A 25,635-nucleotide genomic window follows, 5' to 3' on the forward strand; every position below is an offset into this window, starting at 1 on the left:
TCACCAGTGCGAAAGACATTTGGTAGCCGTCGTTTGCCTAACGATGCGTGCGCTGGTGAATTTGACACACACCGTCATTCAAATGTACATCATTGTTTTGGGGGACACAGATGTATTATCTGTAGTTGCATTTTTTCCACGAACATCTCTATCTCTCTCAATCATAAACAAACGAAGTGTTCATCAATTTGCAGCGAAAAACCAGAAAAAAGTGTGCATTGAATAGAAAATTTTGAGTTTTTCCCTGGTGCGTGTGTGTATTTGCTGGCGAAAAAATTCGTTCGACAAATTATGGAGGAATACGATGAAAATGGTTATTCGGCTGAGCTGAAGGAAAGGCCTGTTTGTAGGTTCTGTCTTACAACAGATGAAGCATTGACCAATATTTATTCGATCAAAAGTAATACCAATTCACAAGTGTCGCTCACCATGCAAATTATGGCCTGCGTTTCGATTGAGGTACGTTTTTACCAAGAGAAGATGAAAAAAAAACAAGATCATTGGCGAATGGGATTTTGGCTGGTTTACACTTTAAAAGTCATTTATTTTTATTTGATGCCAACGAAATTATGCTTACGATGGACAGACTTTTTTTCATTTTCCCATGTCAAATTATCAGTTTAGTAGTGAATCTAGTGAAGATGGAACCAAACAAAACAAAAAGTTGCGATTTTGTGTTGATGTTTTGGAACCGAATGTTGTTTATTTTCATTTGTGGTGTATGTATTGGGAAAATTTTATCGAGTGCAAACTCATTCATTGCCGACTTTCAATATGGCGTTTATGTGTTTGCCCATGAAACTAGCGCGCTTCGCGCTACAATACAACACCATTTACGCCGCCAATGGGTGTGTGCACATGGAACATGGTACAAACCATTGATTTTCGTTCAACATTCACACACTAGTGTCGGTCACTGTGTGTGCGATTGACTTTTTCTCAACATTTTGCCGTTGATCGCGGTTTGTGTGAACTTTTTTCGGGTTTAAAAAAAAAACTGTAAGACTTTTTATAAACTCGATAGATTTTTTATGAAGAAAAATTAAAAACTAGATGGTTTTTCTAATGGATGACTAAAAAAAATTTATACCGACAAAAACGTAGAAAATGATTGTTTTTAAGCAAAAAATCAACATTTTTATTTCAAAATGAATGAGAATTTTTGAATTTTATTTCAACATTTACAGTAGCATATTTCCATTCATACCGTTGGTATATGCTATTTACGATGGTTGCTCGATATCTTTCGGTTCTCACGTACAAGTCAAGATTCTTAACTCAAAAACGACTCGTTTCAATTTTTCAACAAAGAATTTTTTTATTCTTCACAATATTTCCGGAATCGTTGATCATTTTCTGTTTTTTGTATGGTGTAAGCCTGGCTTGTCCGTATGGTGCAGTATGGTCTCGTAAGCCTCTCACCAAAAATATCACTCAATAAAATTATGCCAAGCATAGGAAGACCGGATACAACGAAATGTAATACATCTCAAGGTCTATAAACGGAGAGATGCAAAATGCATTGATCATTGCTCATACCCAAGAGCATATTAGATTCTATGTCTCCATGAAGACATCTTGACGTTCATCTACGTTTCTTAATTTTATAGATTTCAGTAAGAATTAGTACTATAGTACTCTCTCGATTTTGATACTCTCTAACATGCATTTTCACATCAAGTAAAAATGAAAGTGTAATGAAAATGATGCTTACAGTAAAGTATCCCGAAATGGCTTCAAGAAATGCAAACCGAAACTTCGATAGAATAGAAAAAAAATTACTGGATTTTCTTCGATTTCTTTTTGTTTGAACAGCAATAGACACGATCGAACTGATATTCAATTGCAAGGAAAAACAACTTTCGTGTGAAGAAAAAAAATTTCTCCTTTCAAAAATGTCCAAAAATGTCACAAAAATTCCATTTTTCCATACCATTCTTTCCAGGAGTCATTCCTTTTTGAGTGAATAATAAAACTGATTCCAAAATATCCCTTATATCCATTATTTCCAGGTATTTGCTGATGATGACTTGCCGAATACAATATGTTATCCATGTCGATTGCTGATGGATTACTGCTATCGATTCAAGCAAATGTGTAAGAAGGCTGACACATTGTTGAAACAGTATCCGTTGACTGGAATTTGGCCCGATCGACTGGAACATCCGAAATTTCCGGTTAAACTAGCTCAGGTACAGTTGAAAAAGGACTAAAAATTGAATCGAAAAAAAGAATTTCATGATTTTCCATGGAACTTGAAAAATACTTCAAGAACTGCATTTTTTTAATACAAAAAATGATTTTTCCCAAACTAAAAAAATTGATTCAACCCATAATATTTACCAGTTGTTCCATTTTCCAAACAAAATATTCAATGTTGAACGCTTGATAAATAAATGGGTTGAAAGCTCAGAAAATACCTTGAATAAAATAATAAAAAAAATTGCTCAATTTCCAGCCGATAAAAACGATAAATGCGGATCGTGAGCCGTTGACGGCGCAAACGTTAAAGCGTAAATTGCCTCAAACGATAACGATAAGTTCGCCGCCAAAACGAATGATGCCATCGAAGATTGAGAATGAAATACCAATTGAGGATATGGTGGTTGAGTTTGCCGATGAGCAAATTACTGACGACATAACGGCGTCGCCTCCAAAAATACTCAATATTGTAAGGCAAGCGCCGATAAAAATCCTCAATAAACATGCATCGATCAAATCGATTGAGCCAGTGTTGCGAACGCCGATTTTAAAAACCAATGAGGATGGTAACATTGAGGTTGTATCGGAGATTATGGAGACCTACGAGTCGGACGTGGATCCAATAAAAAATGCGTTACCAGTCGAAACGAATGTGTTCCCGTGCCATTACTGTGAACGTTCATTTCCATTGCGTCAGCTGTTGGACATTCATGTGGCCAATCATGTACGCGATCGGAAGTTCCAGTGCAGCGTATGCAATAAGGGATTCTTCAGCAAGTATGATTTGGGCAAACATGAACTGATTCACACAGGAGAGAAGCCGTTCAAGTGTGTGGTTTGTGGAAAGGCATTTTCACGATCGACATTGCTGCGACGACACGAAAAAATCCATTCGGATCAACCGAAATTCTTGTGCGCTTATTGCGAACGGCCATTCTTGTCGAAGGAAGAATGGGAGAAACACACGCAAAACCATCAGAAGAAACGACCATTCAAGTGTGACGTGTGCAACAAGGGATTCGCTTTTAAACAAGGCCTTGAGCGACATGAAGTTGTTCATTCAAGAGATCAACCATTCAAATGTGAACACTGCGACCAAGGATTCTCAACACAAGGCAAATTGGCACGACATTTGACAGGTAAATTTCAAAATCATAGAAAAATTCGATCAAATCCAAGACTAAATTTAAACAAAATTTTCTCTTATTCCACTCTCAACAGCCCATGCCGGCGATCGTCCATATCCATGTCGAATTTGTGACAAATCCTATTTGCTGAGCCATCATTTAACGCGGCACATGCGTTCTCACAAAGAAAATAGTCAAATCATCCACAAATGCACGGAATGCGATCTCTCCTTTGGAAAACGCGACGAATTGGTTGCTCATTCGTCGTTGCATGCAACGGAAAATCTCATATGCCCACTATGCAAGACAACATTTGAAAGTGTCGATGAAGTTTCCGAACATATAAAACAGCACACCGAAGGCGAGCAATTTGCCTGCGAATTCTGCGATTTAATCTTTTTGACCGAGACCCAATTGCACGAGCACAGTGACACCCAGCACTTGGAAGAGATTGAATTGTACGACATGGCGAATGCGAATGAGGAGAGTCTTGATGAAGAAGGTGTTGAATATGCATCGGTCAAACCGGAATCGGATGAAATCATTGAATACACCGAACAAGTTGAGGTCATAACACCCGAAGAGCTGAATGAGGTGTCACCGAAACCGAAACCGGCCAATCGTAGCTATGGAAAAGCCACCGCCAAACCGATTGTCAAAACGACAAAACCTGTGGTTAAATTGGAGGAAAACAGTTCAAATACACCGAGCGCTACGGTTCGTTCTCCAAACACTCGAGCTTCAGTGTCGAAAATTGCACCACCAGCCAACGAGAAAACATTCGAAAAACCCATCAGTACACGATCGAGCAAAACTTCACCCAGCAAATCGATTACACCGGAAAAAACACCAACGGTAGCGGTGACGGCTCCAGCTAAAAAAACCATATCACAAACTTCACTCACCAAATTCCTTACCATCAAACCCAAATCGGATGAACAAAGCGATTCCAACACACCAACGCTCAAGAAACTCATTCCATTACCAACGTTGAAAACGATCAACAAGGATGATGCGAAAGTCACCACCACTAAAGTCGGCAATAAATTGGTCAAAGTCAAACAAATTCGCATGACCAAAGCACAACTTGATGCACTCACGAAAGAGGGCAAAATCGAAATGCGCGGCAATCAAGTGATCATCAAAAAAAACTCACCAAAGAAAAAGTAATCGATTTGGCGTTCGGAAGATAAGTCTTTGGACAATGACTTTTGTTGATGCCATGATTCTATGGTACATCAAACGGCTCCGGAATGTTCAGCACACTTACAGTGCCAACAAGTCAATTCGATTCAGAAACTTTTTGACATTTGTATTTCCTTCTTTTAAGTAGTTTTTAGTTTTTTTTTTCGGTAGTTTTTAGCATTGCAATTGCAATTCCATTGCTAACAATGGAAATGATCACTAAAATGACAATCACATCAGTTCAATTCAGATTTTTTTTTTGAACAAACTTTTTTCTTTTCTTTTCATTGCGTGGGCAAGATTTCCGAAAAAAAATTGAAATTCCTCTTAAAAGAGAATCAAATTTTCTCGGAATGAAAAAAGTCTTGAAAATGTCTAAAACGAAAAACTTTTGTAAAAGTTCCGGAATGAAAAGAAAACAAATATCTGAAAAGCGTTTTTCAAAAAATTGCCATCACTTCCCATGTGAACCATTTGCGGAGAAATTCCGTGCACAGCGGAGCTGTGCGGAGTTCGGCGGAGATGCCATACATACACTATATCTAAAGCAGTGCGCTCATGGCTACTTAGATGTGTATTGAACAATAGAAATGTAAACACAGCAAAGAGTGCTGTTTCGCTCACACGTATAGCGTATGTACGGTATCTCCTCCGAACTCCGCACAGCTCCGCTGTACACTGGATATCTCCGCAAATGGTTCATTTGGGTTTCTCTCTCTATCCTCAGATTAAAAGAGTAAAATATATGGAATTTGTTCTCAAATCTCATTTAAGTTGAATTTTTTAACAAAAAATTTTCTTTTTTTTTTGTATTCATCTTGATTTTTTCGTTGTCATTTTGATTTAAATCAAAAGAATGTCACATAAATTTACTTTTCTCATAAAAAAGGTCAAAAATGTCAATTTTAATGGCAAAATTCTGTAGAGAAACAAGAAGAAATCAATAGTTAATTGCTTTAAAAAAAAAATGTGTTGTAGATTTGTAGAAGAGCTAAAAAAAAGTGCTTACCGTGGCTCGTTTTATATAAAACTTTCTCTTTGAGCATATTTTAATTTGTAACCAAAAACCAGTTGAATAAAAGAAAATAAAACGAAAAGTTTCGTGTAAATAGATATCATCTCTGCATTTTTATTAGTAAATTTCGTAAATAATTGTTTTGTTTTTTGGTCGGCCGCTTCTTTTTTCATTCAAAAAAAAGAGAGTAAATTAAATCGTAAATATAGATCTTAAAGCATATATAGATATCAATAAATTTTACCAAACACATTGAAAAAAATTCAAATCGAAAATAAAACGTTGTTTTAGAGTCGAAAAACGAACGGTTGTCATTGGTAAAATTCATTTTACAATGGTATGTTATAATAAATTGGAATGCTATATTAAAAAAAAAATGGAAGAAATAATTTGTCTGTCTAACGCTAGGAGAATGTAAATGTTATTGAATCTTAAGGGCTACAAAAAGAAAGAGAAAAGAATTTGTCGGCATCGAGTGGCCGAGTTACGAGCGATACAATAAGGTGTAAGTAGTTTGTTTTTCTCTAATTTGTTTGATTCTTCATGCATTGTCAATACTTGATCGGAATGAAATTTGTAAATATTTTTTTTTTGTTCGGCATAAATTTGTGATTGTCGCGAGACACTACAAAATCGGTTTTCTAATTCTGTCTTTGTGTGTTTGTGTTTGTGTGCGTGCGAATTTTCTTTTTTTTTTTCGTTCGAACTTAAATAAAATTAAGCGACACGATCTAGACGCCGAAGCTGAAACGAGAAAGAAGACACGATATTGAAGGCAGATTGGTCCATGTTATAAATTATTTACACAGTATTTTGTTTCATTTGATGAAACGGCGGCTCAAATCAATTTGATCCCTTCTTTTTTGCATTTATATTTACAAAATCGCTCTATTTTTGTGCATCATTTGTTCTATGGATTGTGTGTTTTTGGTTTGAAATGTAGTTTTGGTGCATGCGAACGACAAAATTAATGCAAATCAAATCAGTTACATAAAATGCAGGTGAATAAATTACAGGTGCAGTAAATTCGGTGTCGCTTCGAAATCGAAGCCGTGCGGTATGTGGCGTGTGAAGACCTTGTGTGTTATATACATAGGGCGAATCGATTTTTTATTATTTTGATTCATATATGAACTAAATATGGATGAGAATGACTAAAAGTGAGGATTTTTTTTTTTTGACTTTTGACTGGCACTGTATTGACCGTCGGAAAGTGATGAATGACCAAACCAAGGCTTGAATCTTAGGCACAAGTTGTGCCGCACAACCTCAAATTTTTAAGAGATCCACGGATGTCTGGATTTGTTCACGAAAACGTCCAAGGTCACCACCCAGAGAATCGTTTCTAAATACCCTGAGGCATCTTAGAGATCTTTGTGGCCAAAATTGTGGAACAAACTTTTTTTATTTGGAGACCGCTTTTCGCTTATGGAAGAACCCGGGTGGATACCATGGTATCGAATGAATACTATCCAATGAATAGTACCCAGTGAATAGTATACAACGGATAATATACATGCTATGTGGAAATATGGTTTTAAAAATCGATCCGCCCTAATGTGCAACCAAAAAAACAACAACACCCAAAGCAAATAATAACTACTAAACGCATTTGTCGAATAGCTTAGCGAATCGGTGACACGGCGCATTTTCTTACCATTCTCTGTCTCCGATTTGATGAAGCGAACGATTTATTTACTTTTTCGACTGTGTGAACGTATGGATATGTCGATTGGATTCAGATGATATTGAAATAATTCAAAATAGAAACGGAAAAACGAAATTCAAAATGGTAACCTACATTCCATGTGAAGACATCTACTCTAAAAAAAACACCAAACTGGTATGCATTCTAAGGCTGTGCAGTTTCAGGCTCATGCAGTAGACTCTTATGCTCTGACATTATTATGCTATGAAACACAAATCTATGCTACACCATGCAATGACAAATAAGTTAGCGAAAAATAAACGAGAAGCAATAAATGGACAAAACATGAGGAAAAAATATGATCAAGATGCATAAAAATGTACACTCACTGACTTTATCAAGGTAACACGGACTTTGTCATTGATAAAAGGAAAACATGGAGAAGTAAAAAATGTAAAAAAAAAAATGAAAAAGCAAAAACATGCAATGAAAACCTATAGAAAAATGCGATTAAGAATGTAAAAAAAAGTGCGAGGAAAAACTGAAGATGCAAAAAAATGTGAAATACTGAAGATGCAAACGATCAAAGGGCAAGATCAAAAATGAATGACGATGAAGCAAAATGAAATCTACAAGTAAGAAAATATGGTCAATATTAAATAATGAGGCGTCGATTGAAAACGTCGATGGAACAGGGTTGTGATTAGCAAATGTTGTTGAAAAGCCGCGACACAAACGACTCGAAGTACTTGGGTTAGCACATTCAATGAGCACACTTCAAACAGACATAAAACAAGTGTAAATTGATCGGCATATTCAATGTTTCAAACAACGTCAAACAAACAAAGAAAAAAACTAAAAAATAATTAGAAAAAAAAAGATCTCAGGTGCTGTTATCAAGAGCTTAACATTCATTGAATAACCCAGTCATAAGTTAATGAAATTGAACGTCACACAATTGATTAAAACCATAAACACAGGACACACACACACAGACAGAGAGAGAGAGACAGAGACAAGCATGACAAACATTTTAGAGGCAATTGCATAAAAACCATTTAATTTGTGTTCTTCTCATGTACGTACATTTTGATAATTGATAACATTTTCATTGGAAAAGAGCGGTTGAATGACAGACTGTCATGATTTATGATATTTTTGCGTAATTTGTCGGTAGCTCTTTGCTATATTTGATTTAGATTGTTCGTTCGTTTGTTTTTAGATTTATTCGTTTGGTCTGAACAATTTGTGATTCACAATCGGCGCGATACGGGTAGCAAGCGTCATTCTCACTTTCTATTCCGATCAATCCACACACAACAACAACAAAATGAAACTTATGCACAAAAAATAAATTGTTTAGGAATAAAACACAACTGAATTTGATTGAGGTGAGCGGGCGCGTACTTGCGCTCACTCACATTTGATAGATGGCTCGTGATTTTACATTATTTTTTTTCTGTTCAAACGTCATCAATGTACTTGACATCTAAATATTTTTCCTAAAAAGAAGATCGGTTTAGAGAAAGAATAATTAGGGACACAAACATAAACAAGTTGCATTTACATTTATTGGATTTTTGTTTTTTTTTCTCTAATTTTGATTCTATTTGTTTGTTTTCAATTCAATACACAAAACTAATTGACTGTTTCGATTCATTCACAATGAAGTAATAAAGTAACGACACATATACAACAACAACAACAACAAAAAATGAAAATTTACAAAAAAAAGTAATGGCGAGACAAAAATAACACACAGCTTTGAAAAAAAAAAACATTTATATCTATATAAAAGGAAATGGACAACATCTGATCGGAATTGATACATAATGAGTATTTTTGCGATGATTTTTCTCTTCATCTTCGGCTCTTTTTTTTTAATTCAGTTTGAAAATGCGTGATGAACTGATCTATGTATATGTACGTGTGAAGGGCTGCAAATGATTTATGAACTAGTACAACGAACATTTTTTGCACGCCCACTTTTTTTCTGTTCGTTCAAATTTATCCGATGAACTCTCGATTCACCGTTGCGATATTTTTTCAATCCCTTTTTTATTCGGTGCTTTGAACCGCTAATGTATGTGTGTGTGCTTAGTTAGTGTTTTCTATGTGCTATAGTACAAGTGTTCTTTGTCTCACCTCTTTTTCGGTGGCATCGGTACGGTATTTGCCACTGCGATCATTTTCATTCTGATTCTCCGGAGCGCTGAAGGCTTGTGTATACAGCAATGATGCAACCACACCACCTAGAATGGGACCGGCCCAGTAGATCTGTATCGAGGTTTTGAATCGATGCACAGGTTCGGTTATAGTTGCATGAAAAAAAAGGGAAAAGAAGAAAAAATTGAATAATTGAGAACGAAATTGGCGAAGATGGAAACGAAAATAGGATCCACAAAAAGGTGAAAAATCTACAAAAGGCACGAAAACGAAACCGTTTTGATGTGATCATACCCAGTGATTTTCCCAAGTGTGGGTGATGACAGCTGTTCCAAATGTACGAGCTGGATTCATGCTAGCGCCGGTACTGCAGATGGATAGAGGCAAAATAAACGATTTTTAGACATATTCTCTTTACATCCCGTTTTAAAAACAATGCCTTACTATTTGATCGTTCCTAAATGTCCAACCGTAACGGCCAATCCAATCGCCAATGGTCCAACGTATTTTGAGTCTGAAGCGAGACAAATCAAGGGCAATTTTAATTCATAAATACAAATCGATTGCATTTGAAAGATTTTGTCAGTTGAAATATTTCGGAATGTTCCATAAAAGAATCAAAATCAGGAGAAAAAAGTGAAATTTTTATCTTGAAATGTCGAAAAACGAGCCTTATTAAGCAAAAAATCGTGATTATATTCAGACTCATGCCTAGAGCTGCCAAAATCAAAGATGGGTGAGACGAATATTGTTCAAACATTCGAATAAACCTGAATTTGACAATTCTGTGGTGATTTTTGGTAAAAGAAGGTCATCTTCAAACAGAATCAAAGAAAAAAAGAACTTTCAATCGAATTTTCAATGTGCGAAAGAATTTAGAAAAAAAAGGTCAATCACTCAATCGGTTCTTACCTGGTTTATTGCCATCGCAAACGCCAAAAATGGTGAAAATGAGAATGAATCCGAGGAAGAATTCCAAGCCCAATCCTTGCAACGGTGTAAATTCGGGGGCCAAATTCGTATGTCCAAGCCCATTGTGATACGAGTCAGGCACGAGTGCTTTAAGCGAAGCAGTTCCAGCCGTAGCACCAAGACATTGAAGTAAAATGTAGAGCAAAGCGCGTACAAGGCTAATTTTGCCAGTGACCAACATTGACACAGTCACCGCTGGATTAATATGACCACCGCTAACATGTCCGATTGCCTAAATGGTGGTGGACACAGAAAAAATGGACAAAATAAATATATGTTATTTCGACCAAAAGTATCCAATTAATGTCACACCGAAATGTCTCCAAGCACAACTTTGAACGACTTTATTTTGTGCGAAAAACGAAAGAAAAATCGAACGAATGAACGACCGAAAAAATCCTCTAAATTTAATTGTATGTACAGCGTAAAATTATCGGAATTAAATATCAATTGGAAATGTGGCCGTAGTCGCAGTTAGCGACACAAACTCGATTTTAATGATTCAATTTTGAGTGTTTGTTTTTGTCGATTTGTTTGCATGCATAAAGTGTGCGAAAAATTTATGTTTATGAACTTGTCGACAGATTTTCCTGTTTGAATTCAATCAACCCATTCGCCACGGGCTATCATTCGACGGGGTTTTTGTGTGTGTGTGTGTGTGTGCATGTGCATATCGAGCTTGATACACCGGATTAGATATCACGTGCATCGATGTGCCCGCTCGAACAAAAGGTGTAATTAACCGCAACATACGGCAAAAATCTAATTGGCAAATCGGCGTTGTTGTTGTTTTTTCCGCTCTTTTTACGGTTGCCATTCTCGGTGGCCATAAATGTGCGTTGAAAAAAGATGCCTTGTGCAATCACGCAATACCGCAATATATTTGTGTGCGTGCAACGATAGCAAACCAAATAAATAGCAGCAAAATACGGTATCCAAATGATGATTAAACACCTTTGCCAACCAAATGCGTGTTAAATTCTTGCAAAGTGCTGTACGAGTTGATGGCATCGCAGCGACAAAGAGCAACAATTTCATTGAAATGCACTGCCAAACGCAGTGAAGAAGCAAAAAAAAAAAACGACAAACAAACAACGATCGACTGAAATGCGTGGAAAAAATACATCGAATTTCATTGACTCGTTATTGTCCAACTTGGGCAGGCGTCTTTTTATGGTTTCATTAGCGCAGATTTGTTGACTTTTTCTCAATATCTCGGCTTTTTCTGGCTCTCACGTTAATGTTTCTTCTCTCTCACGCTCAAATTCCTTCTCTCACTCTCTCTTTCTCTCTCTCTCTCTCGCTCTGTCTCCTTCCCTTTCGCTTTCGCCCTCTCTCACGTTCCTTCCTTTTCTATCTTTCTTTCCTCCTCTCTTCGAATCTTTCGCTCTCATTCTTTCTCGCTCCTTGCACGCATCGACTCTCGTTGGATTCTTCTCCCAAAGACTCTTAATCGGCTCTCTCACTCTCTTCAACTTTGGATGACTAGCCTGTGCGTGAATGCGTCAACAAAGTATGCAACATCCATTTAATTTATTGATAGAACCAATTTGTTTTTGCTGCTGCTGCTCCCGAGCTGCATTTAGAAAAATCGTACGATTCGTGTACGTCGGTTTGGCAGCGTTTCATTTTTTTTTCTCGGTTTGAACATGGGTAGAAACAAGCACCGAGTTGATCTTTGGTATTTCGGTCAGAACACGTCAATTCCAAAACGCTCATATGTGCTCGATGCGTGTTGTTTGTTGTTGTTTCGTGGTTTATGCTCTATGACAATTCGCGCTGAATTTGATGGACAAATGTGTGACTTGTGCACAAATTTGGTTATTTTGGATGGAAATGTAAACAGCGAAAAATTGCCTTTAATATTTCAATAGCAAGCAACAACACGCTTTTCTCGTCACTTTTTCAAATCGACCCATTTCATAAGTCGAACAACAACAACGATGACGTCTACGATGACAAAAAAAAATACCGTAGACGATTACCTTTTTCGTCAACTTATCAATCAATCGAGTTGTATGCTTTTTTCTCGCGCTCAAATTCTACGGTAGCTAAAATTCGTTACTATCATCGTTTGTTGTCAACATTCATTTGTTCCCTTGGTGAGAGAAGGGAATCGATTGTTTAGAAATTTATTCACTGATAATGAATTTCAGAGGTAAAACGAAATTCGATCACACACAGGCCCACAATGAGACGTCACTCTGATAATGTGTACGAACAAAAAGGAGAGAAAGAAACAATGTGTATGGCGGTTACTGAGGGCGAGCGCTCGCTCGCTGAGCTGAATTAACAGTACATATCTAATCGAATATTGTCACGTTTTGCATTGATAAGTGTGCTCTTCTTAAACGTTTACCGCAAAATAATTGCCATTATCTCTCTCTATCTCTCCTTCTCTCACGCGTACAAAAGAAAAAAAAACCAACGAATTGGCTGGATTAATCCATTTGCTCGCGTTTTTTTTCGAATCGCTTGGTGCTTTTGCCTATTTACAGCTCTGCACGTTGTTTGGACGCTGAAACTATTCTCGTTTTAATTATACGGAGTCTCGCCACACACAACATCCGATCATATTACCAAGTGAAATTCATACCTTGTTTGCTTTTTTCTTGCTTTACCAGTAGCACAATATTGATTTTTATTTCTCTCTCTCTCTCTCTCTCTCTCTCTCTCTCTCTCTCTCTCTCTCTCTCTCTCCCCGTGTGTGTTTGCCTCCAATGAATTTGATCACTTGTTGCGTTCGATCGAAAATTGTGTGAGAATAGGCGCACGAGCACACCAAAGCACTGCAAGCACAAAATTAACACGTTCACGAATAGAACAATTGAGATATGAACTTAAATTTCAATCATTTTTGACGTGTTCTACTTGCATTTATCAGGCAGCACATACACACGCAACCCATTATACCGTATGCATTTGTTTTTAATGCCAATTTAACGTTTTCCCAAAAATGGATGCATCCATTTGGACATATAATTTTTCGCAACTCACAACACCTTTTGCCGACGCGTGTAAAACAAGCGTAATATAAGAAAAAAAAAAAACAAGCCAATACTTACCATAACGGCCACGAAAACAGTCAAACCAAACGCAAATGACATCGTCGTGTTATCACCAAACGTACACGCAGCACACGCAAAAAAGTTCAATAGGAATATACCTACAGGTTGGAATTGAAATTAGATATAGTGAGAGAATTTGTGTGATCAATTTATGTGTTGAGAATTGTTGTTTACATTATTTATACTTGCTTATAAGCAACTATGAGCCTATTCTATTTGCACTTTGGATTTAAAGAAAAATCTTGAATGACAAAAAAAAAATATTTAAAAAATGACAGCTCATTCTTTGAAAACTGGTAGTTTCACTCTCAATTTCATACTCTGAAACCGTCTGAAACTGAGCAGTTTTGGAAAATGTCCAAGAAATTCGGTTTGATGTTTTTTTTTTAAATAATTTGTTTTTCTTGAAGATCAAGTATATTTGACCAAATAATGATTGAAATGGCGGTTTGGAATTAAATAATAATCGATTGAGAAGAACAGGAACTCTTAAAAATGCGACGAAAAATTGATCAAAAACTGCATTTTTTCTGGACGTATTTTTCCACATTTTTATAGATTGATTATGATTTCTTATCAGAAAAAAATCAATTTTAACAAAATTCGTTCTGAATTTTCAAAATTGTCAATTGAAACAATGGCTCTTTCTTGTATTTTTTTCATCAAAGTCACATATTTACCTCTAAATCTTTACTTTATTCAGCCAGCGGTGTTGAATAAAAATAAAATATTGGACATCTCATATCTCCTTTTGATCACTTGATTATTGAATCAGTCGAAGAATTAGTAAAAAAAAGCTTTGCATGCTCATGGTTATTGCATGAACAATATTGCATAGTTGATTGAATCTAATTGGGTCATTTTAACCGGAAACTCATTCGGAATAAGATGAAATTCATGATTTTTGATCGGTGATTTCCGATTTTTTCACGTCGATCGATGAAGGGTGATAAAAAGATTGACTGATTGAAGATGTTATCTCAGTGATTCTCCCAGAAATGCACCTTTTATTTGGATTTTTCTCACATCAACTTGATGTCATAGCTTGATGATATCAAGCAAAACGTTCATTGGAAAACTCAATCGATAGATTTGAAATTTTATCCAGACAATAAAGTTTTTGTTCAAATTGACTGAAGTCAGTGGGGTTTCCTTCACTCGAATCATTCGAGTCGAATGTCATTGGGCGTTTTTGTTTACTTGAAAAGTAAAGTAAAGTTGACTTGAATGTCTTGTAAAGTGACGTCACTGATAATCCAAATGGTTTTCTTTATTACAACGAAATTCCGGATTTGTAAAACTCCGGGTTGATTCGAATTTTGCTCTCGAAAAGAAGGAAATGAAATTCAAATTGAAATGCATAAATAGGTAAAGTAAAGACCAAAGTTAAAGATTGAAGTAAAAACCTTCATAAGAGTTTAACGTGCAATTATAAAAGAGTGTCTAGCAATACTCGAGACTCTAGCAAAACCTTATGCAATCACAATATCGACTTACCCACAAATTCGGCGAGCAATGCATTTGTGAGTTTATGCTTTCTCGACGACAGCTCATTGATGCCCAACGTATACTTGAATCCAGCCATTTCTGAAAGCAAAGCGAAGCGAAAGATAAAAAAATGATCATAAAAGTTGGCAAAACGATTAGCAATTTAAATATATGTTAAGCAAAAATCACCAATTTTCAACGTGCACCTTACATAATATTCTAACGAAAAATGTTTCTTTGTGTAAAATTAGCGTCGGTCGTATGCACATTATCCAATGATAACTTGTGCGAGTGTGTTTTCATTGCAAAAATGAGAAAACAATGGAATATGTATAATTTGTTCGTTTGTTCGTTCGAAATGTGTATTGAAAATGCAATAACATTTACAGAATCGTTAACAATTCCAAGATTATGGTTTATCGAGCGCCGTTTATCTGTTCAAATTGATTTTTGTTGTTGTTGTTTTTTTTTTTTTTCGTTGTGTATTTATCGAGAAATCGAAAACTGCTGCTGATGATTCGCGATAATGATGTGCTATAATTACAGGTAAGTAAACAATTTTCCAATATGTTCTCTTTACGAGAGTCGTTAAGCGTTCGAACGATCAACCAATTACGAGCGTTGTGATTATTAGTTATTCCATGAAAACGAGTAACAATGACCAATGCTATGCGAATCATTTATAAAGTTGTCGGTCGATTTGATTCGACTGAAAACTATGTGCAAATTGTACATTCCGATGTCGATGCCGAAGATAAAAGTCAATACGTTTAGGAAATACTCATGATGCCAATACCTAATAATTAGTCGATTCGATATTTGAAAAAAAAAGCTTAGAAAATTGACTCAACACTAGGGGAATTTAACTCTTACGAGTTCAGCATGTTTTTTGCCAGTTTGCTTGATTCGCGGGAGTTCGACGCGTTCCTTGTACGTACTGACGCGCACGGTCACAAGTTTACACAAGTTTGTTTATGGTTTTGCGCGTTTTTCAAGTTGTTATTTGACAATTAAAACGCGTTTCAAGCTAAAAATCGGTTGTTTACGTGTATAAAGATTTTTCACATCCTTTCCAAAAGTTCAAAGATTTTTATAATTATAAAATGGACAAAGGAAATATTTTTAAAGAGCTGGAGAAAGTGTTGAAGAAAAAGTTAATCCAGATATAATAAATGGAACGACTGATGTGTGCGCGTCGTCCAGCTACAAGTTTGCACACGAACTCGCGCGCGTTCGCGCATGTTGTTTTAATACGGAACTTGTCAACTGAGTGGAATCATGCAAGTTCTCTGGTGAATGTAACAATTTCGTGCGCGTTTATATCATTTTTTTACAAGTTTTCACGTAGTTAAATCCCCCTAGACTCAACATCGATTAGTATGATCTAATAGTTTTCAGCCGTCGACAAACAGCCCGTCGTTTTTATAAATCTTCTACACCTAATAAATGTTATGTTTTTATTTCAGTTTGTATACGACCAAAAATGTCTGGTTTCGCCTGATGTATGTCTGTGTGTTGGTGGGCCGATGTGCGATCATAAATCTCAATAAACCGTTTTGATTCATTTGCTCATCACCGACCGTTTTTGGCATACAGAAAACAAACCAATTCGCGCTATTTGTTATTGTGAATGCCATTGTCACACATGGTATCATCATACTACGGTCATTTTTACTTTCGTTCTATTTTTATCGCAGCGTCATTTCGTGCACAAATGCCGACGAGATGGATTTTAAAAAGGAAATGAATAAATGTTTAGTAAATACCATAGGTCATAATGTGAATAATCACTCAGAAAATGTGAAATGTGAGGCAATGAGGCAATGAGCGACTGAGTAATAGACTGACTGATAGATACGGGGAATTAAAGGGAGAGCGTGAGTAAGGAAGAGATAGAAAGCGAGAGAGAAAGAGAAAGAGATGGACTCAGAACGGGTTAGACTGCAAGAAATACAAACGGATTAGCCAGAGGGAAAGAGAGAGTAGATTGGACAGAGGTAGAGAGAGACTTGAAACAAATTGGACAGAGGAAGACTGAGTTAGACCAAGAGAAACAGAGAACAATCATTTTCTAACAAAACGAGACAAGGCTAAAGCTAGAACTGGAACCTAAGCCAAATCTAAATGAAGCCAAAGCCACATAGTCTCTGTGAAAGAGAAAAAAGAACCGACAGAGAAATGACAGAGCCCCAGCTAGAGTTAGAGACGAGAAAATACTATTTCATAACAAAAGCGATAGAAATCTACGATAATTTTTGGTATGGTGATTCAAGCGTGATGCATGACACCCGTCAATGACCTGCCACTTCAACCGAATGATTAATAAATGCATAAAAATATCCACATCGAGTATATAAAATGAATCCTAATGTCATAAATTATTGGAGCGCGTCCACAGTCTCATTAGGTATCTAAATTATGCGGCCGGAAATCGATATCGTTTTTTTCTTTTTTGAGCATTTTGTTCCCATAAAATTTTCGGACTCTTTCACTTTTTTTCGACTCAATACATAAAGGTAAAATTTCTATTCAATGATCTAATGTGAAATGTCGATTCTCAATAGAAGTGAAGTTTTTATTCTCCTTAGAAACGAAAGAATGTCTATTTTTCACTTTCCACGATTCTTTCCGCTGGTCAAAAGATGCAATTGTTCTCAAAATCGAGTCACACAGAGGAAAACAAACTGAATCTTGAAAATTCCGCCTATTTAAAATGTATTTACGATTTTTTTTCCTACTCATTCGTTTGTTTTCCCTTTTCTCAATCTGGGAATGACCCAGGCATTTGATTTGTAATTCAAAATGGTTCCGGCAACGAAACGGAATTAAAAGTAGAGTGAGAATAAAAGTTGGAAAAAACGAGGAGAGAAAAAAAAACGAACTATTTCATCATGGAAAACGCAAAGAGAATTCAATTTGCTCGTCATATTTGTCCGAAAACCGTCATTTATCACGTTCAACCTGGATTTTACGCATGCATGCGCTTCATCTCACTGTTTACGGGCGACTCGATGGGCGCTCACCCGCGCGCGCGCACTCACAACGTATTGTTCACGAAAAATGTTCAAGTTTTGAAATTAGCCGCGGCAACAACGACGACGACGACGTTTGTTCTTGGGCAATGGGAATAACTATTTTTGTTTTCTCTCAGTGTGTGCTGTCGTCGTTCATTTCCAGAGTACGCGCGCAATACCAATTTTCAACGATCAGCTGACCAACGCCGTTGCATTCAATACACTAAGATTACCTTCTTTTATTAAGTTCTTAGTCACTGTGAGGTGGTTTTTTTCTCTCTATTTATTTCATCATTATTCTACATTTTTCCCATTTTCTGCGTTGTCATTTTCAACTGAACAAATAAATTTTGATGAGTAATTTACTGGAAATATTATTATAATTCGATGTGGAGATTATTCGAAATGAAAGGAAAGGCAGAAAAAAACGGTGTGTGTGTGTGTGTGTATAAAAAACGACACAATCGAACAACGAATGGCATGCGTGAAAACAAAGCCAAATGGCAACGACGACGGCAACGATAGTGGTGTGTATGTTACATATACGCGCGACGGAATAAATAAACAAATATTATTTGACGTAATAATAATGGTAACAATAGTTTTAAAAACAGGTAATGACATATAGGCAGAGACACAGAGTAAATGAGCGCAATTTTTCACGGTTATAGACGTATGGCGCGGTGTGTTGATTCGAATAAATACGAGTTGAACCGAGAATAGGAAGAAAAAAAAAAACAATCGCGTACATTTTAAACCTGATTCGAATCAAAGTGGTGTACTGTATGGGTGCAGGTTCATAATTCATAAGAATCGTAATTTAAACCTCATGCCGAATGACAAAACGCATAAAAACGCGCTTTTTTATGCTACGTTGGTGATTTAGAGGAAAAACAGCAAGTGCGAGAGATTGAGACCGAACAAATGAGCGAGTGATCGAGCTAGTAAGCATAAGCGAGTAAGCGAGTGAGCGAGTAAATGAACGAACAGAGCAAGAGGAAGAGCAAGAGCGAGAATGAAAGAGACAGTGAGAGCGAAAGAGACAGAGAGACAGATAATGAAATATGATTATATCATCTGCTTCCGAATTGCTCACTCGTTCCAATTTAAATCATGGTACCAGCCACACATACACACCGACCGGAATCACTCCAATTGAAATTCAATGTAACCTTTTTTTTCGTGTGTTCTTCAAAACAAACAATATATTTACCTTTTCATTTAAGATCTGTTTGCTTGCCGTGTTGTATTTTCTTCGTCGCTCTCCCGCACCTCTTTACCCAAAACGAATTGTTCCTAGCGGGTAATTTGTCTAATATGGAAAACGTGAATAGCACATCTAAAAGTGTGCTTCAATTAAATTTGCAAACCGTCGCTTCATTTTTGTTCACAAAATATTCAAAGCAAAAACAGGCAAATCCATTTGAGGGGTGACCAGAGACAAAAATAGCATTGCATTTCGTGCAAAATTATGCGGTAATCTGTGATATGGCTGTGATTTTTTGTTAGATCAAGATTACAACTGTTTGCACGGAATGAACACTTTTTTTTTTCATTAAGAATGATCTAGGCTTATGAAGCTTTTTATCAAGCGGTCAGAACAGTCAGAACACTGCGAATGATATCGTTTTATACTAATACTAACGTTGATATTCGAAGTTTGATTATGTAATCAAAATTAATATTTATGTAAATGAGTGAACAAAAATATTTTTTCGATTAATATTCAATGTTTGATCACTTGAGATCAGTTTTGATCCCGAAAATAGTTTCAGCTGCAGTTTCAATCTTCAGGTGAAATTCGCATCAGCTCGAATTTTCAATGGTGGCTCACTTCAGTTTCAGTTAATTCAGGAGGAAAGAGATTAATGATTGACGAAACCAAAAAATTAAAACAAACTGAATCGATATAAGATTTAATTTACTGGAACTGATCGCATATCACCTTGAAATGTTTAAATAGGAGTTTTGGGCCAAAAACTTTTGGCAGTGCTTTATTTCATTTTCAAATAGGGATTTCAGAAGAACTTTCAATTGCAATTGACCCAAACTTCAAAACTGTCGACATTATAAAGATCTTCATACTCTTGAAGATTTCGTTGGATGATCTTCAGACACTGTCCAGACTTTGCGAAAATCGATTTCCAGTCATGCGGTGAACACTGCGACAAAATCGATGGTTCCTCCTTTTCTTTGGGCCTTAATTGGAATTCGTGTGACATGTGTTTGAATCGGATGTTTGACCATATTTTGTTTATTCGAAAATTATTATAATCGTCGATTTGTACAATCGATTTTATTTCCAATCGAATCGGCACGTTATGGATTCGTTTTATTGTCGTTTCAACTTACGTTACGCATTTCAATTGATCGCCCAGAAAAAAAACAAATAGTTTTTATTTCCAAAGGCCCACCCAAGTGAAGCTCAAGAACAATAGGTTCTATTTTTAGATCGACGCTCGATTACGATTCATTCAGCGAAATGAAAATGTTGCGCACAATTTTTTTTGAATGAGTCGCTTTTTTCTCTTGTAGGTTTGATCAAACATTGTTTGATCATCCTTTGTTTTTTTTTGTCGAAAATATTGATCAACATTTTTTGGCGCCGGGTAGAGACGAAGAATATTGTATTGATGGATTTCCTTCTTTGGTTTTGGAAGTTAGTTTCTTTATTTAATAACTTGTTGGTTCCTTCTGTTTGGTGGTTTTGTCGAATTTTGAATCTTGCTCCTCGATTTTAGTTTTTCGAATGAAAAATTCGGTTTTTCGATCTTAAAATTTGCTATTCTTGAAAAAATTACATCAGATTCAAACTGAATTTGACTTTAAAAATTGAATTTTGAGTGCAAATGGTAAAATTACTTAAATTAACGAAAAAATGATTTCTTCTAACTGAAGAAAAAAATCATTCCGAAAAAAAACGAAGAAAGAAAGTTTAATGCTACTAAAACAACAGTTAGGTATCAGTAGTATCAATATTGATTTCAAACATAAAATCAACATGTCAAAACCCGAAAAAGTGTCAAAAAAAATTCCGATCAACAATTTTTTGCTGTGGATCATGGAAAAAACGGTTCTAATTGCACGTGCAAAAAAGTTGTTCACGGATTTGTGTCAAAAATGTGTGTAAAAAGCTGAGAATCGTTCAATAAACCAGCGAAAAAAAAAATTGTAGCAATTCGTTTATTGCAGACGAATGATCACATCATTGAGGATGTGTTAATGGATTTGACATTTCTTTCTCTTTCTCTCTCCCGGCCTCTCTGTATGCCGCATCATGAGCCAAGATTCTCGTCCGCTCGTGTGATTATCTCATCGGCAGACAGTACGATAATTAGCCTGAGTGCAGTGTTGTCATCATCGAAAGTCTCCGTTCACATTTGCCGGTCACACACAATATACACGCATATTTCAAGGACACATACAAATTGCTCACTTTCTAGTGGGACGGAGGTGTTTTTTTTTATTATTTTCATTTGAAATTCGAACGAAACAACAGAAAAACTGTTGAGAAGCCACACATCGCAATTTACGCAATTGTTTATATAGAACGGCGCATTTTATGACTTGAGATAATGATTAGGTTGGTGTGTGCGATTGCCGCCACCGTCATATTCAATTGTGGCAGTTGTTGAGTTTATTTCGGTGCTCTTAATCAAAATGATGACACAGTTAAAAATGTGTTATATCAATATCAAGAGTCATCCGTTTTTTTGTTTTCCCTTCAGTACTTTCAGTATCTCCACTGTCCGATAAAATCGGCGTTTAAAAATGGTATATCTTCGGTTGGCCAATGCTTGGAATTCCTTTTTTTTGTGCGTTTTGTGTGTGTGTGTGTGTGTGCTCGCTGCTCGTGCTTTAATCGTTCAGCAAACGATTCGAACGGTGCAACTGAACAATTCATTAAGTATTCGTTGATTTGCTCATTCTTGCGGTATCTACGTGCGCTTGATTTTGCATTTAAGTTCTTTTACTTTTCCGCATATTAATTACGATTAGCAAGAAATTATATGTTTGTGCATGGCAAACGCAAAATTCTATACCATTTTTTTCATTGCTTCTTCTTCTTCTGTTCTGCAATTTCCGTCTTTTTGTGTCTTTCTCTCTCTTGCTTACGATCGCTCCCACATTCTTTTCTATTTCTGTCTCTTTCTCACTTCAAAACTCTTTCCTTTCTCGCTCTCTCACACTTTTTTCTCTTATATTTTTTGTTTCTCTTTCTCATACAATCTTTTTCTACCTCACCTGCTTTCTCTCACTCGCTCTCTCCCTCTCACACACAATCATTATCTCTTCCTCCATCTCACTCCCTCGCATTGCTTCAATTGGACTTGTACTAAACCGCCATCGTCATCGTCGCCATTGAATTGGCAGCAAATATTTCACGGTTTTGTGCATTTTTTGTCTGTTCTATCGTTATCCCCCGTGCGCGCGCGCGCATGCGTTCAAACAGCAATTTCTTTGGGTAAGAATTGTACTTTGTTTGCATTTAGCGTCGTTGCTTTATTGCTCGTGCGCTTGAGTTTCTTCGAACTTAATTAAAACTTACTTTTGCTATGAAATAAAACAGTTATCACATGTGTTGCTTTATACAAGTACTCTACCCCTCTCTCTACCTATTCAGTCTCTATCCCAGTAGTACTGAGTCAGTGCGAATGGAAAAAAAAACGCAAAAATACCTGACAATAAATGCTTATGTAAATAGGTGAATGAAAACTGAATCGTTAAACGATAAAAAAAGGCAGAAATTATCCAAAGCATAAAGCCCTCATATGGCAAGAGAATAAAGAAAACAAAGCGTTACAAAGCAAATATCCGAAGAAAGCGGTCCCGCACTTGTAATTAATAATGTTACATAAAAAGTGCGACTGCAATTCATTGTTGCGTCTTTTGTATTTTAATTAATCAGAATGAGATGTGTGTTCTTTTCTCCCAAGAACATTTTCTTTCTCTCGAATTACAACGAGAGAGAGATAGAGAGAGAGCGGAGAATTAAAACACGCGTTTACCATAAATGGATTTTGTGTTTTTGGTCGATTGAAAAGAGCATGTTTGCTTGTTCAAAGGGAACATAACTGATGCACGAAAGACTCGGAGAAATTCACCAACTGAACAATGATGTTGTGCAAGAGAATGCTGAGCAAGCGCGTGAGCGCACATCAACCGTTTTATGGTGATCAGTCAATAGACTATTATTTAACTACTAATGACTACAAAATGTTATTATGGCATGGTGAGGCTTCACCCCAACCACGCCGATCATCATGATGATGATCACGATTTCATAAGAATTTTTACGTTTTTAGAACTTTTCGACTTGCATTTCGAGAGTAATTAGAAGCATGAGAGAAAGCAATCCAAAATAATGATCGGTTATGCTTGATTTGCTCGAATTAATTTAATTGTGCGCTCATCCAAAGCTGACTCGGGTCGAACGCATAAAGATCTAATCGTTTCTATTCCAAATTTGTTTTAATAGCATTTCGTAACCAAACTATTTTTATTTCTGGTCAGACCCATCACAATGCACCATTGAAATGATTTGTTTGAACCATTTTTGGATGCGACTGGAACAGCTTGGCTAGAAAGACTGTTGAATCGTCGTTTTGAAGACTGAAGAGTGGTTCTTTCTTTCGTTTTTTCAATGATGTTTGTTTTTTTTTTTTGAGGAAAAATAGAAGAAAAAAGTTCGATTTTACGTGAAAGACGATTTTTCCAGAGATTTTTTTTTATGTTTTCAAGCAAACTTGATTGGTTTCTTCTCTAATTTTCCGTTTTTTTTCTCATTTTTTCCTCTTTTTCTTATTTTTTCTCAATTTTTTCATTTTTTACTTCATTTTTTACTTCATTTTTTTTTCCGTTCATTCACAATTTGTTAATTGTACCTCCCATTTTGTTCCGTTTTTCTCGATCTTTTTTTAATTTTTTCGCAATTTGTTCCCATTCTTCCAATATTTTCCAATTTTTCTTCATTTATCTCTTTAATCAATTTTGAATTCATTCAATCATCCTGCTTTCGCTCAAGAGAAATTCTTTTCAAAAACGTTTTGTTTCTCCAAAGAATGTCACAAAATCGCACAAGCATTCAATTTTAATTACGCGACAATAAAGGGATTAACGTAGAAATAATCTTCCAAAATGCAATGCGCAATTAAAACCAACGATAAAATACGAATCAACAGAGAAAATCCATGTTTGGGTTCAATCATACTAAGATATCGCGCTCAAAGTTTTCACCGATAAAAATGCACGCCGTGATTTCATCAATGAACAACACATATTTTGTTGGTTGACGTTTGATAGTTCGTCGCAAATCAGTTTGTTTCGCAAAATTCGGTTACACTTTGCACAGGCCATCACTTTTAGAATCTACAAATTAAAATCGTCAAGACTTCGCATCAGAATCGTCAAATAATCGACTAAAAAGTTCTTTCAATTGACAGAGAGAGACTTGTTTATTTCTAGTTTTAATTCCTATTTTTTGTTTCTAAAAATTTTTATTTTAAAAAATCTCGTATTTTTTCTTCGTCTCGTATTTTTGGTGATTTTGCGGTCCAAGAATTGAGTTGATTAGTTACCTTTTTGATTTTTGGTTCACAGAGTCACTGCCGAAACGAAACACCCAACACACAAAACCAACAAATTCGAACTGCACACACGAAACGAAACGATAACGGACAAACCGACGTTCAAACGGCCACAGACAGCGAGAGAATGAGGAACAATGATCAACGAAACAATATTTTAAATTCAATATTACACATCGCGTCTTACACAGAACACGCGAAACAACTCACAAATAAACGGAAAAAACAACATGGTAATGGAACGAAGACTCAGAAAAAAAACCGCTCAACCATTCCGTTGACCGAACGACAGCACACATCGCAATTGCATAAAAACCGGCGTTTTTTTACTTGGGTTTTTTTCTTGGAAGAATTTTTTCATGGATGAGCTAAGCTAAGAATTGATTCACAGTGTGAATTTCACACAAATATTGAATTAGGGATTTTGGTGTTGGACTAAACATGTTAAAAGCAAAATGAAGAAGCTTCGATATTGATACATTGATTCAGTATTTGAATTTGAAGTGAGAGAAGTTCCACAAACCACAGCTTCTGAAATGAAAAAAGTTCGGAAATAAATTCAAAGGAGCTGACTTTTAATCCAATTCTAATTCAAGTTCACAAGCGATTTTCAGTTTTTTTTTTGTTGATGTCCATCACAAAGAACTCGATCATTTTCAACGACTAATTTTCATGATTTCTTTCATACAATTTTTCAACTGAAAGAGATTGATCCCTCTCCCGTGAGATGAATGATTGGCTGACTGTAACTGATACTAATTAGTTACTTTGAATAACCGAACAGATGATTTGTATGAAAAATAGTCTTTCTAGTCTATGATTTCTATGAAATATTACCCAGTCGCTTAACTATTCGCCAGATGTATTTGACTGCAGTCAACTTGTGATTGCAGTTAACTGTTATCATTGTTTTTGTACTGCTGGATAATCACTTTGAGCCAGTCAACTATTTCCAAAAATAATCGATTGGCTGCTCAGTCAAAATATTTTCCGGGCTATCAAACCTTATTCAACTCTTTTTTGACTGACCAAAGTTTGCTTCTTACAATTCATCTTTTTTGTAATTTTTTTGGTAGGAAAAATATGTTTGTTCACAGCAAGAAGTCGATAGACGCTTAGAATTGGGAAAGCAATTTTTAGTCAATGGTCAATTAAGCGATGCG

At 36.0% G+C, this 25,635-nt stretch overlaps 2 protein-coding genes across 7 annotated transcripts; one reads left to right on the forward strand and one right to left on the reverse strand.

Annotated features, from left to right (window-relative positions):
• The first annotated feature begins 24 nt into the window (after positions 1-24).
• On the forward strand, positions 25-5,627 carry LOC129573377 (zinc finger protein 596-like). The gene is made up of 4 exons (XM_055453840.1): positions 25-459; positions 2,013-2,192; positions 2,459-3,341; positions 3,424-5,627. Exons 1-4 carry the CDS (start codon positions 292-294, stop codon positions 4,497-4,499), a joined length of 2,307 nt encoding a protein of 768 aa, XP_055309815.1. The 5' UTR covers positions 25-291; the 3' UTR covers positions 4,500-5,627.
• Positions 5,613-24,666, reverse strand: LOC129573380 (aquaporin AQPAe.a). 6 transcript variants are annotated; one of them, XR_008688589.1, is made up of 10 exons: positions 24,464-24,618; positions 14,881-14,970; positions 13,381-13,481; positions 10,256-10,547; positions 9,788-9,857; positions 9,638-9,710; positions 9,323-9,454; positions 8,625-8,679; positions 8,264-8,513; positions 5,613-6,273 (listed from the first exon to the last, which is right to left on the reverse strand). XR_008688589.1 is itself a non-coding variant. In XM_055453844.1 (9 exons), exons 2-8 carry the CDS (start codon positions 14,966-14,968, stop codon positions 8,641-8,643), a joined length of 795 nt encoding a protein of 264 aa, XP_055309819.1. In that variant the 5' UTR covers positions 14,969-14,970; positions 24,464-24,618; the 3' UTR covers positions 5,613-6,273; positions 8,599-8,640. The 6 variants fall into 6 exon arrangements, 3 of the variants coding, with proteins under 3 accessions (XP_055309819.1, XP_055309820.1, XP_055309818.1); XR_008688588.1 differs by having other exon boundaries at positions 8,599-8,679; XR_008688587.1 differs by having other exon boundaries at positions 8,264-8,679.
• Positions 24,667-25,635: the final 969 nt, after the last annotated feature.

The sequence above is a fragment of the Sitodiplosis mosellana genome, unplaced genomic scaffold (genome assembly GCF_009176505.1).
Source record: "Sitodiplosis mosellana isolate CC-2019 unplaced genomic scaffold, AAFC_SMos_1.0 Smas_scaffold_6062, whole genome shotgun sequence".
NCBI classification, from domain to species: domain Eukaryota; kingdom Metazoa; phylum Arthropoda; class Insecta; order Diptera; family Cecidomyiidae; genus Sitodiplosis; species Sitodiplosis mosellana.